Below are 12,414 nucleotides of genomic sequence, written 5' to 3'. Positions count from 1 at the left end.
GCATTTCCCTTGAGAGAAACATCAAAATTTGGGAAAAGCTGTAGGCATTGAGACTTAAGTTGGGTAAATTCACAGGAGGCAGGCAGGAGACACCTTGGCCCTGCCAGGTGCGGAGCAGCCTGGCCTTTTTCATTGACTATGGAGATAATGTTTAAAACTGCCCCCAGGCCAGGCGCGGTGGCTCACGCCTGTAATCCCAGCACTTTGGGAGGCCGAGGTGGGTGGATTACGAGGTCCAGGAGTTCAAGACCAGCCTGGTCAACAAGGTGAAATCCCATCTCTACTAAAAAATGCAAAAATTACCTGGGCGTGGTGGCAGGCACCTGTAATCCCAGCTACTCGGGAGGCTGAGGCAGGAGAATTGCTTGAACCCGGGCAGCAGAGGTTGCAGTGACCTGAGATCTACTACTTCCCTCCAGCCTAGGTGACAGAGTGAGACTCTGTCTCAAAAAACAAAAACAAAACTGCCCCCCTGGGACGGTTGGAGGTGACTCCCAGTCACTGCAGAAAACTGTTTAATTCAGGAAGGATGTGTGTGTGTGTGTGTTTGTGTGTGTAATTTTAATTTTAACGAATTTGATGTTAACAAAGGCATATACCACCAGGCAGGTTTTCCCCAGGAAAAATGATAGTCTTGAATTTGGTTGGCAGAAGCATTAGTTAGGAATTTTAATTTTTGAGAGTGCTTGATCCAGTATCAAAAACTTCCTCCAACCTCTTTGTCCAACACACACACATATGCACACACATACATGCCATGTGTTCCAGGCCACATTATAGCCCTGGTAGTGAAATAAAAGCTTTGAACATAAATTTAGATGAGTAGGTTTAAATATGAGTTTTATTGCCTTTGTTTCTGTGAGATGCTCGATCATCTCTTGAGATTTCATTGTTCTCATCTGCAAACTATAAGAGTCTAGTTTTGCTTTTTTTTTTTTTTTTTTTTTAAAGAAGGGGTTTCACTCTTGTTGCCCAGGCTGGAGTGCAGTGGTGTGGTCTCAGCTCACTGCAACTTCCACCTCCTGGGTTCAAGCAATTCTCCTGCCTCAGCCTCCCAAGTAGCTGGGATTACAGAGCCGGCCACTACACCTGGCTAATTTTCTATTTGTAGTAGAGAGGGGGTTTCACCATGTTAGCCAGGCTGGTCTTGAACTCCTGACCTCAGGTGGTCTGCCCACCTTGGCCTCCCAAAGTGTCAGGATTACAGGCATGAGCTACCATGCCTGGCCAAGATCTTCTTGTTTTAACTGTGCTGTTTACTTAAAAATACACCAGACTCTATCGTAAAAGTAATTTCCCACATTCTACAAGTGCAGTACCTCACTTATCCCAGGTACAGGTAGGATTTTCATTTAAAGTCTCTGGAAATTGACCAAATTTCTACAGTGTATTGAAAATCACTTACTGAGTATTGGTAGAGACCATGAAAGTCTGTGGCACTTAAGCCAGGGTTTGTGCTCATCTCTCCCCTTCCCAACATGTTGTAGAAGTCCCACTCTAGACATGAAGGGTCGTCTGTGAGGACCAGTAACTCCCATTGCTCCTGTGAGCCCCACTCCTACTCCTTGACAAGGAAGTTCTGCTCCAACAGGGCCAGAGTAGGCCATGAGGACAGGAAGGACTGGTGGCTCCTATTCCCACTTCCCTAAAGCTTCAACTCTGTGTTAAAGAGGTTCTGCCCTAGTAGGTATGGCAAACCTTGATGACTGGCTGCTCAGGGCCCCTGCGTGAAGGGGTTGACTTTATTTGGAGTAGAAGATGGAAAAATCCGGCCCAAGGGCAAGGTTGAAAACAATAGAGGTCACAGTGAAGAGTAATCAGGGAAAACTGACAGCTCAAGGATACTAACAGAAGCATACAAGTTAATATGTTTAATTTAGAAATCTACCAGAAATTTAAAAATGACATCTAGGGATGACCGAAGGGCACCCTACCCTTGTGCATGTGCACAGTCATCCAGACCACCCACTCATCTCTGGTGGTCTGGAAGACTGTACACATGCACAAGGGTGGGCTTGCTCAGAAAAGACCAGAAAGGATACTGTCTCTGGCTGAATGCACAGTAGACTTGTAAACCCCCTGAACTAGAGAGCAATCCCCAAGCCATATGAGATCCAAGATAAAAAGTTTGAGAGATTGGCCGGGCGCGGTGGCTCAAGCCTGTAATCCCAGCACTTTGGGAGGCCGAGACGGGCGGATCACGAGGTCAGGAGATCGAGACCATCCTGGCTAACACGGTGAAACCCCGTCTCTACTAAAATATACAAAAAAAATTAGCCGGGCGAGATGGCGGGCGCCTGTAGTCCCAGCTACTCGGGAGGCTGAGGCAGGAGAATGGCGGGAACCCGGGGGGCGGAGCTTGCAGTGAGCTGAGATCCGGCCACTGCACTCCAGCCTGGGAGACAGAGCGAGACTCCGTCTCAAAAAAAAAAAAAAAAAGTTTGAGAGATTGAATATACAAATGGATAATGGCCAAACTAAAAGTAAAAATAGACCTCTGACCTACAACCTGCAGTAACCAGCCCAGAAAGCCAACCTACTATTATAGTAACCAGTCAAGCTACTATCTGTAGCAAACAGTAGGAGAAGACAAACAATAATACCCCTGTTCCAATTGGCTCCAAACGGCCAGCACTTAGTAAATATAATAGCTCACAATTCCCTAATTTTTGCCCTTACTTTCAACTTAGGACCAATGAAAGAAAGCCATACATGTACTCCCAACCAATCACATATGATGCCCCTCTTCTAGTTAGCCTGCCCACAGCTTCCCCATGCCATAGCCTCTAGTTAAGGCATACCAAGAACCTTCTCTTTTTTCCACTATAGTGCTTTCCCACTCCTCTGCCTGTTGTGAATCGCTGCCAAACACAAATAATGGTGGTGGATTGTCTTGGTACAGCAAGTTCTGAATAAATAGCCTTCACTTGTTATCATTTGGGTGGTGTTATGGGTTGAACTGTGTCCCACCTTCTCCCCAAAAAAGATACAATGAACTCCTCACCCCCAGTACCCCAGTCTGTGACCATATTTGGAATCAGGGTCTTCACAGAGGTAACCAACTTAAAATCAGATCAATAGGCTGGGTCTAGCCCAAGATAGCTGGTATTCTCATAAAAGGGGAAATCTGGACATATGGATAGGCACGTGCAGAAGGAAGGTGATGTGAAGGCACACAGGGAAAATGGCCATGTGACTGGAGTAATGCATCTACAGGCCAAGGAACACAGGAGTGCTGGCAAACACCAGAAGCCAGAAGAGGCACGGAAGCATTCTCTATTTGTCTTTCTAATCTCCTTCTGTTTCTCTGAATATCTTCATTTCTATCTCTGTGTTTTTGTCTCTTTCTCTGTTTGTCTTTCTGTTCTTCAGTCTGTAATTTTATTTTTGACTCTCCGTCAGTGTCTTTGTCTCGCCTCTCTCTCTTGCTCTGCCCTGGCTATTTCCACTGCTCTATTTCTGACTCTCATTTTTGGTCAAGGAAGGATTAGAAGGCAAGGAAGGATTCTATCCTAGAGCTGTGAGAAAGAGAACGGCTCTGCTGACACCTTGATTTCAAACTTCTAGACACAAAAACATATAGTATATACTGCATGTTTCCATTTATATAAAGATCAAGAACAGGCAGAACTAATCAGTAGTGGAGATTGACTCTGGTATGATAGCATGAGGAGGCTGCCTCTTACCAACAAGGAAATATGAAACTGGGTAAAACTCTAAAACTACCATCTCTGTGCATACAAAGATGTACAAAAAGCTGAGAAGTATTTATTGTTGAAAACAATTGCTCTTTAGGAAAGAACAGTGCAAATCTATGGCAGGTTCTTGTCACAGCTAACATAGCTTAAGCAGGCACCCTTAGGATTAGCCCTATCCTCCCAGGCCCTGGAAGAAGGAGTCTCCACCAGAATGATGAATTCCTAGGGTTGGAAGCTGGAAGTATCAGGGAGTGATATTTGATTGTGGGAAGAGATGGTGAGTGAAGGGTGAAGGGTGTGGAAGGAAGACTAAATGAGAGAGACAGAGAAGGACAAAGATTAAGTGACAGGAAAAGAAATAGAGATACAGAAGAAGAGCATCAGAGACAGAAACAGAGCCTCAGGAAGACAAACAGACTGAGGACACAGCAGAGGAGAGAGAGAAATATAGACAGAGATACAGTGAGAGAGAAAGTGACTAGGAGACACACAGAGAACAAAAATGAGAGTCAGAAATAGAAAAGTGGAAATAGCCAGGGCAGAGCAAGAGAGAGAGGTGAGACAAAGACACTGACAGAGAGTCAGAGACAAAAACACAGACTGAAGAACAGAAAGACAAACAGAGACATAGACAAAAACACAGAGATAGAAATGAAGATATTCAGAGAAACAGGAGATTAGAAAGACAAATAGTGACAGGGGAAAGAGAGAGGAAGAGACTGAGGGAAAGGGGTACAGTGAGATAAACTGAGAAGCAAGGACAGGTCCAGGATCTAAAGTCCAGAAAGAGAAACTTACAGCAAAGCCCCTAACCCAGGAGCTGGAGTGGCAGAATTTGAACCAGAACCTGATCAGCAGGGGGAGGACACCAGCATGAGGAGTCACATTTGTTTGACATTTAACATTCAAAATACCAATATTTACAATGAGAATAATCATCTACTTATATTTCCATAACTCTCTGAGATAAAGCACTTGAAGTTGGGAATAAAGATGTTTGCAGACACATGCCGGTTACATGCAGAACAGGTGCTGAATCCCAATTCCTGGGAGTTTCTTCTTTCAAAACAAGCTGCTTTCTTTTGTTCAGTGAGTAAGTGTGTCCAGGACCGAGGTGCCCATGCAGGGAGTGGAAAGGGTCTGAGATTCAGACCTCACCCTTAACCTGGCTCCCCTTTGCTAGCTTGAGCCAGGTCTGTAGCTGCTGAAAGATGTTCTGTGGGGAGGTGGGAAGAATTTTGAAAGTCAGATTTCAGCACCAGCAGAAGGAAGGAACATGCAAGTGATTATTCAAATGAGAATGCAAATTATTCAGAGATGTTTTTGTCTTACCTGGCGCCCTAGGCGGAGGCTGGGGGAGTCTGAGGGCCTCTCAGGTGCCATGTCCAAGCAGTGGGAGCCAGTGCGGATAAGAAGAGCTGATTCTGAGGATCCTAAAGCCTGCGTTACACTTAGCACATGCCAGGGGTCTGTGTCCCCTGGAAAGAAAGGAGAGGATGGGGCTAGGTAGATGGGGGCTGGGAGAGGATGGGGCTATGTTGAGCTGGGGCTAGGTGGAGGCTTAGGAGACAGGTTTTGATAGCATGCTCACCATTAACAAACAGCACTTGGCTAGCCCCAGGGGTCTGGCCACCGTAGTAGGAGTTTGTCTGAGCCACAGCCTGGGCTACTGACAAGGCTGAGAGCCCGAACACCTTCTCACATAGGTCTAGCTGGGAGGGCAGTGCAGGGAGCTGGGAGAAAGGACATCTGGGATTCTCACAGGTGACATCTGTGTAGGGAGATACCTGTAAGTGTGGGTATACAGCCAGCCCACCACTCTCCTTTAATAATCATTTTCAGAGCTTTCCTCAGTGATGACCAGAACATTTGTAATACTCCCTTCAAGGAGCTCACAGTCCTGGCAGAAAGACTCACACAGTCCCCCAACAGTGACAGCCCAGAGTGATCAGGGCTATGATGGAAAAAGGCCAGACGGCAGGGATCCCAGAGGAAACATGATGGGCTGAGGGAAAGCATCCTGCAAAGGATAAGACCTTGAGAAATGAGTAGGACTGAGCCAAACAAAGATAGAGAGAGAAGGCATAATAAATAGAGGAAATAGCATGTGCAAAGGTCTGGAATGCTCGGAGCTCAAATTGCATTATGTCTCCCCTGCTTAAAATCTGTAGCTCACTGTGCTTTCAGGGTAAAGCTAACCCATAACATCAGATTAATTCATCCCTTCCCTCCCTATTTGTTGACCACCTACCATGTGCTCAGATAAATATTGTACACTATTGGACACACGGTGGCAATCAAGACAGCTCCAAGTTCTGCTGTCACAGGACTCAATCCAGGGGGGAAGACAGGCAATAAAAAATGTATGATGACAGGCTGTGTAAAATGCTAAAGAGAACACAGAGCTATCGAAGTCGGAGGTGGGAAGGCTGACTTATCTTGAGGGATCATGGCTTCCTGAGGGAGGGCATCCTGTTGAGACTTGAAGATGAATAATCTAAGCAAAGTAAACAGCATGTACATAGATGTTAAGGTGTTAGGAAGACTAATGTATTAAGAGGGTTAAAATATGTAAAGCCTTATAATAATAACAATAGCAACGGTTTATGGAATACTTACTGTAGACCTGCATTATTCTTAGAATGTTACAAATATTATCTCTTTTAGTTCTTGAAACAACCCTATGAGAGAAGTACTGTTTGTATTCCCACTTTATAGATGTGGAAACAGGCATAGAAAAGTAAGTCACTTGCTCAAGTTTGCCCAAGATCACGAGTAGAAAATGGAGCTGGAATTTGAACATTTAATTTTACCATATGTAGTATTTGGGAGATGCTTATACTAAAAAAAAATCTGTTGTATATCTGAAATTCAAATTTAACTGGGCATCCTGTACTGTATCTGGCAACCTTACCCTGGGGTCTTTGAGGAGCTGTGGTTTTGAGTAGAGGAGGGACAAGGTTATATTTACAAGGATCTCTGTGGATGCTATGAGAAAGCTGGATTGTAGAGATGAAGTGAAAACCATGAGACCAGAGTGGAGGCTGGGAAAGGATCCAGGCAAGAAAGGATGGAGGTTCCTAGCAGGACAGCAGAGGTAGGCGTAGAAAGCAGACGGGATGGACTACAGAGTTGTCCATGCAGAGTGAGGAGGACTCAGTAATTGACAGGCTAGCTAGAAAATGGGAAGGAAGCAACTAAAACAAGGCTCAAGTTTCTAGTCTGGTGGCTGGGGAAAGGGGGGCATCCCTGGAATGGGGACACAGAGAAAGAACAGGCTGAAGGGAAGATCACTCAAGTGGAGACCTGGGTGTGTGCGTGAAGGCATGTGGGGCCAAGCACATGCGCACACTAGCATGGCTTCCACCTTCTCCAGCCCAACATCTACAGGTTACACAATGCCTGGGAGCCGGGTCGAAATGAGTCCAGACCACCTGTAAGATGACTTCTCTGGGCACAGTAAAAACGTTGTTTGAGGGGACAAAGTTAGGGTTAGGCCAGTCACTTACAGAAGCCGAACTCGGTACATGTCTGGTACAACCACTGCCGGTCACCCACACCGGACAGTTGAGGTTCTGTGCTCCTCAGTTGTGCCACTGTCTCTGCTCGGGAAAAGCTTAAACACTTCTGGCCCAGGCTGTGCAAGACAATCTAGGGAACAATGTACATACATAAGACATAAATTCCTCCTCTCTTCCCAGCAAGCCAGGGCCCAAAGGCGTGTGTTCCCAGAGGTCAAAAGCCAGAAATGGATGAGTTCCTGAGTTCTCCTGGGAGTCAGTGCACAGTGGGTGGACGCCTGGGTCCTTGGGCTCACCTGCACCGCCCGACGAAGACCGCAGTAGGGCGTGGAGTGGCTGCGGTTGCCCCCGCCCACGAGAAGTCCACAGAGCTGTCGCACGCTTAGCGGCGCTCCCGCCTGCCCATCATACTGCACTGCACCTCCCACCAGTGCCTGCAGCGCCCCCAGCAGCTCCGCCTGATTTTCAGCGCTGCCCAGGATACCACACGCGCTCAGCTCAGTACGCAACGCTGCTTGAGCCGCTCCACCCAAGCGCAGCCGCCGCTCCACTTCCGCGAAGGCGGCGGACACCGCCGCCCGGCACTGTGGGAAGCAAGAGGCGATGTCCGCCAATACTTAGGCTGGGCCTCGGCTTTCCCTTCCCAGGACCTGCCTTCTCCTTGGGTTCCCCACTTTCCTGCAACGAGACTCAGAGGGTGCAGACCCAGCTCTTGGCCCAGGCCCCGGCCCCCAAGCCCCCGCCCCCAGGCCCCCGCCCCCAGACCTTGGACCCGCAGCCCTCCTCCTCGGGTGGTCCCTGCAGGCCCCGCCCTCCGATGTGGCCCGCCCCACCTTGAGCCTCACCTCCGGATAGGATCGTCCCTGCCAAACCCCGCCCTCTCTGGGGAGCGCTTCTTTTCTTGGTGCCCCGCCTCTTCGTCAGCTCACGCCTTCTTCCAAAACCTGCCTATTCTCCCGATCTCCGACCTTCCTTAGACCTCGCCACGTTGCAGGTTTCACCCTTCTGTGGCCTTCTGTTCCCTGGCATCCGAGGCCTCTTTTTCCCTCCCAGTCCCCCTCGGACTAGGCCCCACCTCCTACCTCCAGGGACCCGCCGATCGCCGTGCTCATTAGGCTTCTGGATACCACCTGTGGTCGGACCGCAGAAGAAGGTATCGGAAGTGTCAAGGGTCTCTGTCCACTGGGACCCCCTCTACCCACCGCACCTGCTGCCCTCCATCCTTACGTCATTATACTCGGAGAAATCCAGCACGGCCCGCACCGGGGCGGAGGAGGCAACGGACGCGAAAATGAGATGGGGGAACTAAGGAAGGAGAAGCCGTCAGCCTGCGGGCTGAGGGACAGGAATCGCATATCTTCCTGCCTCTGTGTCACTCCCTCGCTGTGTGATCTCGGGCTTTTGTGAGAACAGCTTGTGCAAAATTCTTGGGGGGGCGGGAGGAAGGTAGTGGTGGGAGGGTATTTCTATTATCTGAGACTGGGGCCCTGGAGTCCGAGTTCCCTCCCCCCAGCCCACCCGCAGGAGTCGCAGGACCTTCAGCCGGGCCCAGGCGGCCAAGGAGCCGGCATAGGAGCCTCCGAAGCAGATCCAGGGGCTGGAGGAGGAGACGTTAAAGAGGCGGGAAAGTGCCAGGCGGGCAGAGACCACATCAGCCAGCCTAGGGTCAGAGGGGGGACTCGGTCGGTCCTCATCGCTGAGAATCCCTGAAGATTTCCCCATTCTGGGGGAAACCCGGATCCAGATACATGAATGGGTGAATCTGGCCAGAAGCCAGGGCTGTTTTCTCATGATGTGTTTTCAAGGGTTCTCAAAGCCACATACACTTCCCAGAACGTGAGTGCCTAGGCCAAGGGAGACCCTGTCCTCGTCCACTTTCTAGAGAGCCTCCACCCTCTTTCCCTTCTCGTTTTAGGTAAGAGAGGAAAGATTTCCAAGTCAGTTTAGATGAAAACCTGACAAATGTAGGGAAGGGTTGAGGGCACTCAAGGAGGGCTACTCAGAGGAGAAGGAGGCATCCTAACCTAATGAGTTACAAGGTATTGGGAGAGGGAACAGACACAAAGAGAAATGGAAAGTGAAGTCTGGCTATGTCTAACATCCTCTTTCTCCTCCCAAAAGCTTTCTTTCTTCCCTAACGTTTCTGAAATGGCCTGCAGTTGGTGCCATCCTGCTGTAGTTAGAAAACCGTGCCGGGCGCGGTGGCTCAAGCCGAGACGGGCGGATCACGAGGTCAGGAGATTGAGACCATCCTGGCTAACACGGTGAAACCCCGTCTCTACTAAAAAATACAAAAAACTAGCCGGGCGAGGTGGCGGGCGCCTGTAGTCCCAGCTACTCGGCAGGCTGAGGCAGGAGAATGGCGTAAACCCGGGAGGTGGAGCTTGCAGTGAGCTGAGATCCGGCCACTGCACTCCAGCCTGGGCGACAGAGCGAAACTCCCTCTCAAAAAAAAAAAGAAAAAAAACCCAGAAAACCATTTAGCTTGTAGAAAAGATTAAGATGCAAATAGACAAAGAGGCACATATGTAGATACAGAGACGGAGAAAATGAGACAGACAGGCAAAGAGACTGTTACAGACAGAAACAGACAGAGACACCAATGAGGAAAGAAAAAGCTAAGTTCTGTAAGAATAAAGCAGATGAAAGAAACAAAAAGCAGGTGAAGTAAAGTTGGGGGAAAAATGGTGGGGGTTGTTAATAGGAGTGAGATGCACTGAAGGAGGCTAGGGTGGGAGCCATACAAATATCTGGGGGAAGGTCACACCATGCAGAGGGATGAGTTCAAAGGCTCAAGGCAGGAATGTGCCTGTAAGTCTGGAGGACAGTGAGGACCTCAGTGTAGCTGGAGCCCAGTGAATGTGAGAGAGTGGAGGTCAGAGTTAACTAGAGGCCAAAACCCATTGGACCCCATGGTCACTGTAAAAGCTTTGACCTTACTCTGAGCAATGCAGAAGACGTCTGAGGGACTTAAGCCAGGGAGGATCATGACCTGGTTTATGCTCTAATAGAATTACTCTGATTTTCACCTGAAAGTCAAGGGCAGAGCAGGGAAAATGGTGAAAATGGTGAGAATGCTGTGGCTGTAATCCAGGTAAGAAATGCTGGTGGTCTGCACAGTGATACAGTGGCTTACTTCAGACAGAGACACAGAAACAGAAAGAATACAGGATAAGGGAAAGACAGATAGGGAGAGACGGAGACCCAGAAATGGAAAGAGAAAAAACAAGACACTATGAAAGACAGAAGAAAATAGAGGGAACCAGAGACTCAGAGGTTGACTTCAGACAGTGGAGGAGAGAGACACAGATGCAGAGATGCCAAAGCACAGACATTCTTGTCCTTTGACCATAAATACTTTCCCTTCCTCCACTCACGCATGGCGGCTGGACAAGAAGCGGAGCTGGGCCATTTCCAGGCCTCCAGCAGGTATACTCAGGCCATAAAATCTGTGTTCCAGGCTTATCACCAAGGCACCCCAGGCTGGGGCCAGGGCTGCGGGATGGCCTGTGAAGAGTGTATGGGTAGGGGGGTGTGAGATGCAAGTTGAGTTTAAGTCCTTGCACCCCTCAGGTCTCACAACATTGCAATATGCAGCTCCCCTTCCTGGTCCCCACCAGCATCCCAACTCCTTCTTTCCCCCAACCTTGCCTCTTACCTTTCATCACTGAGCCAGGCCCAAGGCTGCCCTCACCCCCCAGATGCAGGAATATGGGTCCATCCTCGCCAACCCAATGTTGGTCATTCACCCAGTAACGCTAAGAGGCGGGATGGGGAAGAAGAAATGGCATTGTGAGTGAGAGTCCTGACTTATTCTTGATTCCTCGTTTGTTCCAGTCTCTCTCCCTAATGGATCTTTCCTTATGTACTTAACAGTATCTGAAATGAGCTTGTTTATTTACTTGCTCACTTTTCTCCCGTTCATCTCATCTAGAACGCAAAATCTACAAAAGCAAATTTTTGGCCTGCTTTTTCACTCTTATATCCCCAGAACTGAGGGAGTGGCTCTCACATTGAAGGAACTTGCTATTTCTTGAAGTAATAATTGTAGAATAAAACATAAATGCAGATGGATTTAGGAATAAGATCCAAGTGGAATGATCTTTGGAGACTAAATACAGAGGAAGCACTGACAAATGGTGAATTTGTTCCTTCTTTTGGTAGATATCTTTGAGAGCCTGTTGTGAGCTAGGTCTGAGTCCAAAGCTGGTTCAAATTTCTGCTACCTACTGAGACCTGGTGGTAGGTTTTGTGTCCAGTCTGGACAGGAAGAATTGGGTAGGGAGGAGCAGTGAGAGAATGAATGTGAATGACAGAGAGAAAGAAATGGTGAAAGGCAAGATCTGAGAGACAAAAAGAGTGGGACCCCGGGGAGAGGGGAGACTAAGGCCAAATCTAAAAAACAGGGAAGGAAAAGGGATACAGACAGGAGGCATAGATTCAAGCAGAGGGATGGGGAGAACTGAGACGTGGAGAGGGAAAAAAGTGCAGACTGAGGAAGAGATGAGGGAGACTGAGGAGAGGGCAGGATGGGCAGTGGACTCCCCTTCTCCTGGCCTCACCTGCAGGAAGGATCGCCTGTCCGACACGTTGAAGGGGTCCAGCAGTTGCTCCAGCCACCCCACTTTTGGGAGGGCCGCAGCACCTGGCCCCAGGCTCAGGCCCAGGCCTTGGGCAGAGCTCTCCTGAAACTGCTGAATGTGCTCACCCAGGCGCCTAAGAAGGGAGGCTGTGGGACATGGAGGGGAGGAAATCAGGCTGGGCCCCTTAGGATGCCCTGCTTGACCCTCAGCCTCCTCTTACCTGGAGCCGAGAGTCCCCAGAGGGAAACCAAGAGCAGAGGGCCCAGCCACCAGGCAAGCCAGGCAGTCATGGTGTTCGGGACTCTGGTCTCCCACAGGAGGACCTTTATCTTATCCTCAGCAGCCAGGCTTTAAATCCATCACCTTTCAGCAGAGGCTCAGGTTTCTTTCCTTTCCTGGCAGGTCAAGCGTCTGTAGGAACTGCTGAAGCGGGGCAGGGACGCTAGAGTCTGTACACAGAGGCTGCTGATGTGGCATCGGAACTCCCAGTTCCTTCTCTCTGGGTCTCTCAGTCTGTTCTTCCCTCCGCTCTCAGTAGCCCTCACTGTCTCAGTCTCCTTCTCTCCACCCTTCAGTCTACCCTTTCTTTATCTCAGATTCCTCCTTTGCATG

At 49.0% G+C, this 12,414-nt stretch overlaps 1 protein-coding gene across 1 annotated transcript; it reads right to left on the bottom strand.

Annotated features, from left to right (window-relative positions):
* Window positions 1–3,748: 3,748 nt before the first annotated feature.
* On the bottom strand, window positions 3,749–12,123 carry PRSS16 (serine protease 16). The gene is made up of 12 exons (XM_033216458.1): window positions 12,023–12,123; window positions 11,782–11,948; window positions 10,878–10,977; window positions 10,597–10,726; window positions 8,756–8,879; window positions 8,447–8,524; window positions 8,302–8,349; window positions 7,516–7,803; window positions 7,208–7,349; window positions 5,290–5,469; window positions 5,031–5,176; window positions 3,749–4,914 (listed from the first exon to the last, which is right to left on the bottom strand). Exons 1-12 carry the CDS (start codon window positions 12,090–12,092, stop codon window positions 4,846–4,848), a joined length of 1,542 nt encoding a protein of 513 aa, XP_033072349.1. The 5' UTR covers window positions 12,093–12,123; the 3' UTR covers window positions 3,749–4,845.
* Between the last annotated feature and the right edge of the window lie 291 nt (window positions 12,124–12,414).

This window comes from Trachypithecus francoisi, unplaced genomic scaffold, assembly GCF_009764315.1.
Source record: "Trachypithecus francoisi isolate TF-2019V2 unplaced genomic scaffold, Tfra_2.0 Lachesis_group10, whole genome shotgun sequence".
NCBI classification, from domain to species: domain Eukaryota; kingdom Metazoa; phylum Chordata; class Mammalia; order Primates; family Cercopithecidae; genus Trachypithecus; species Trachypithecus francoisi.
This window is presented reverse-complemented; position numbering and strand designations above follow the sequence as displayed.

Coding starts and splice junctions, on each gene's coding strand:
- PRSS16 (XM_033216458.1), bottom strand. CDS start 12,092: ATGACTGCCTGGCTTGCCTGGTGGCTGGGCCCTCTGCTCTTGGTTTCC. Junction 11,949..12,022: donor CTGGGGACTCTCGGCTCCAG/GTAAGAGGAGGC, acceptor CATGTCCCACAG/CCTCCCTTCTTAGGCGCCTG. Junction 10,978..11,781: donor ACAGGCGATCCTTCCTGCAG/GTGAGGCCAGGA, acceptor CCCGCCTCTTAG/CGTTACTGGGTGAATGACCA.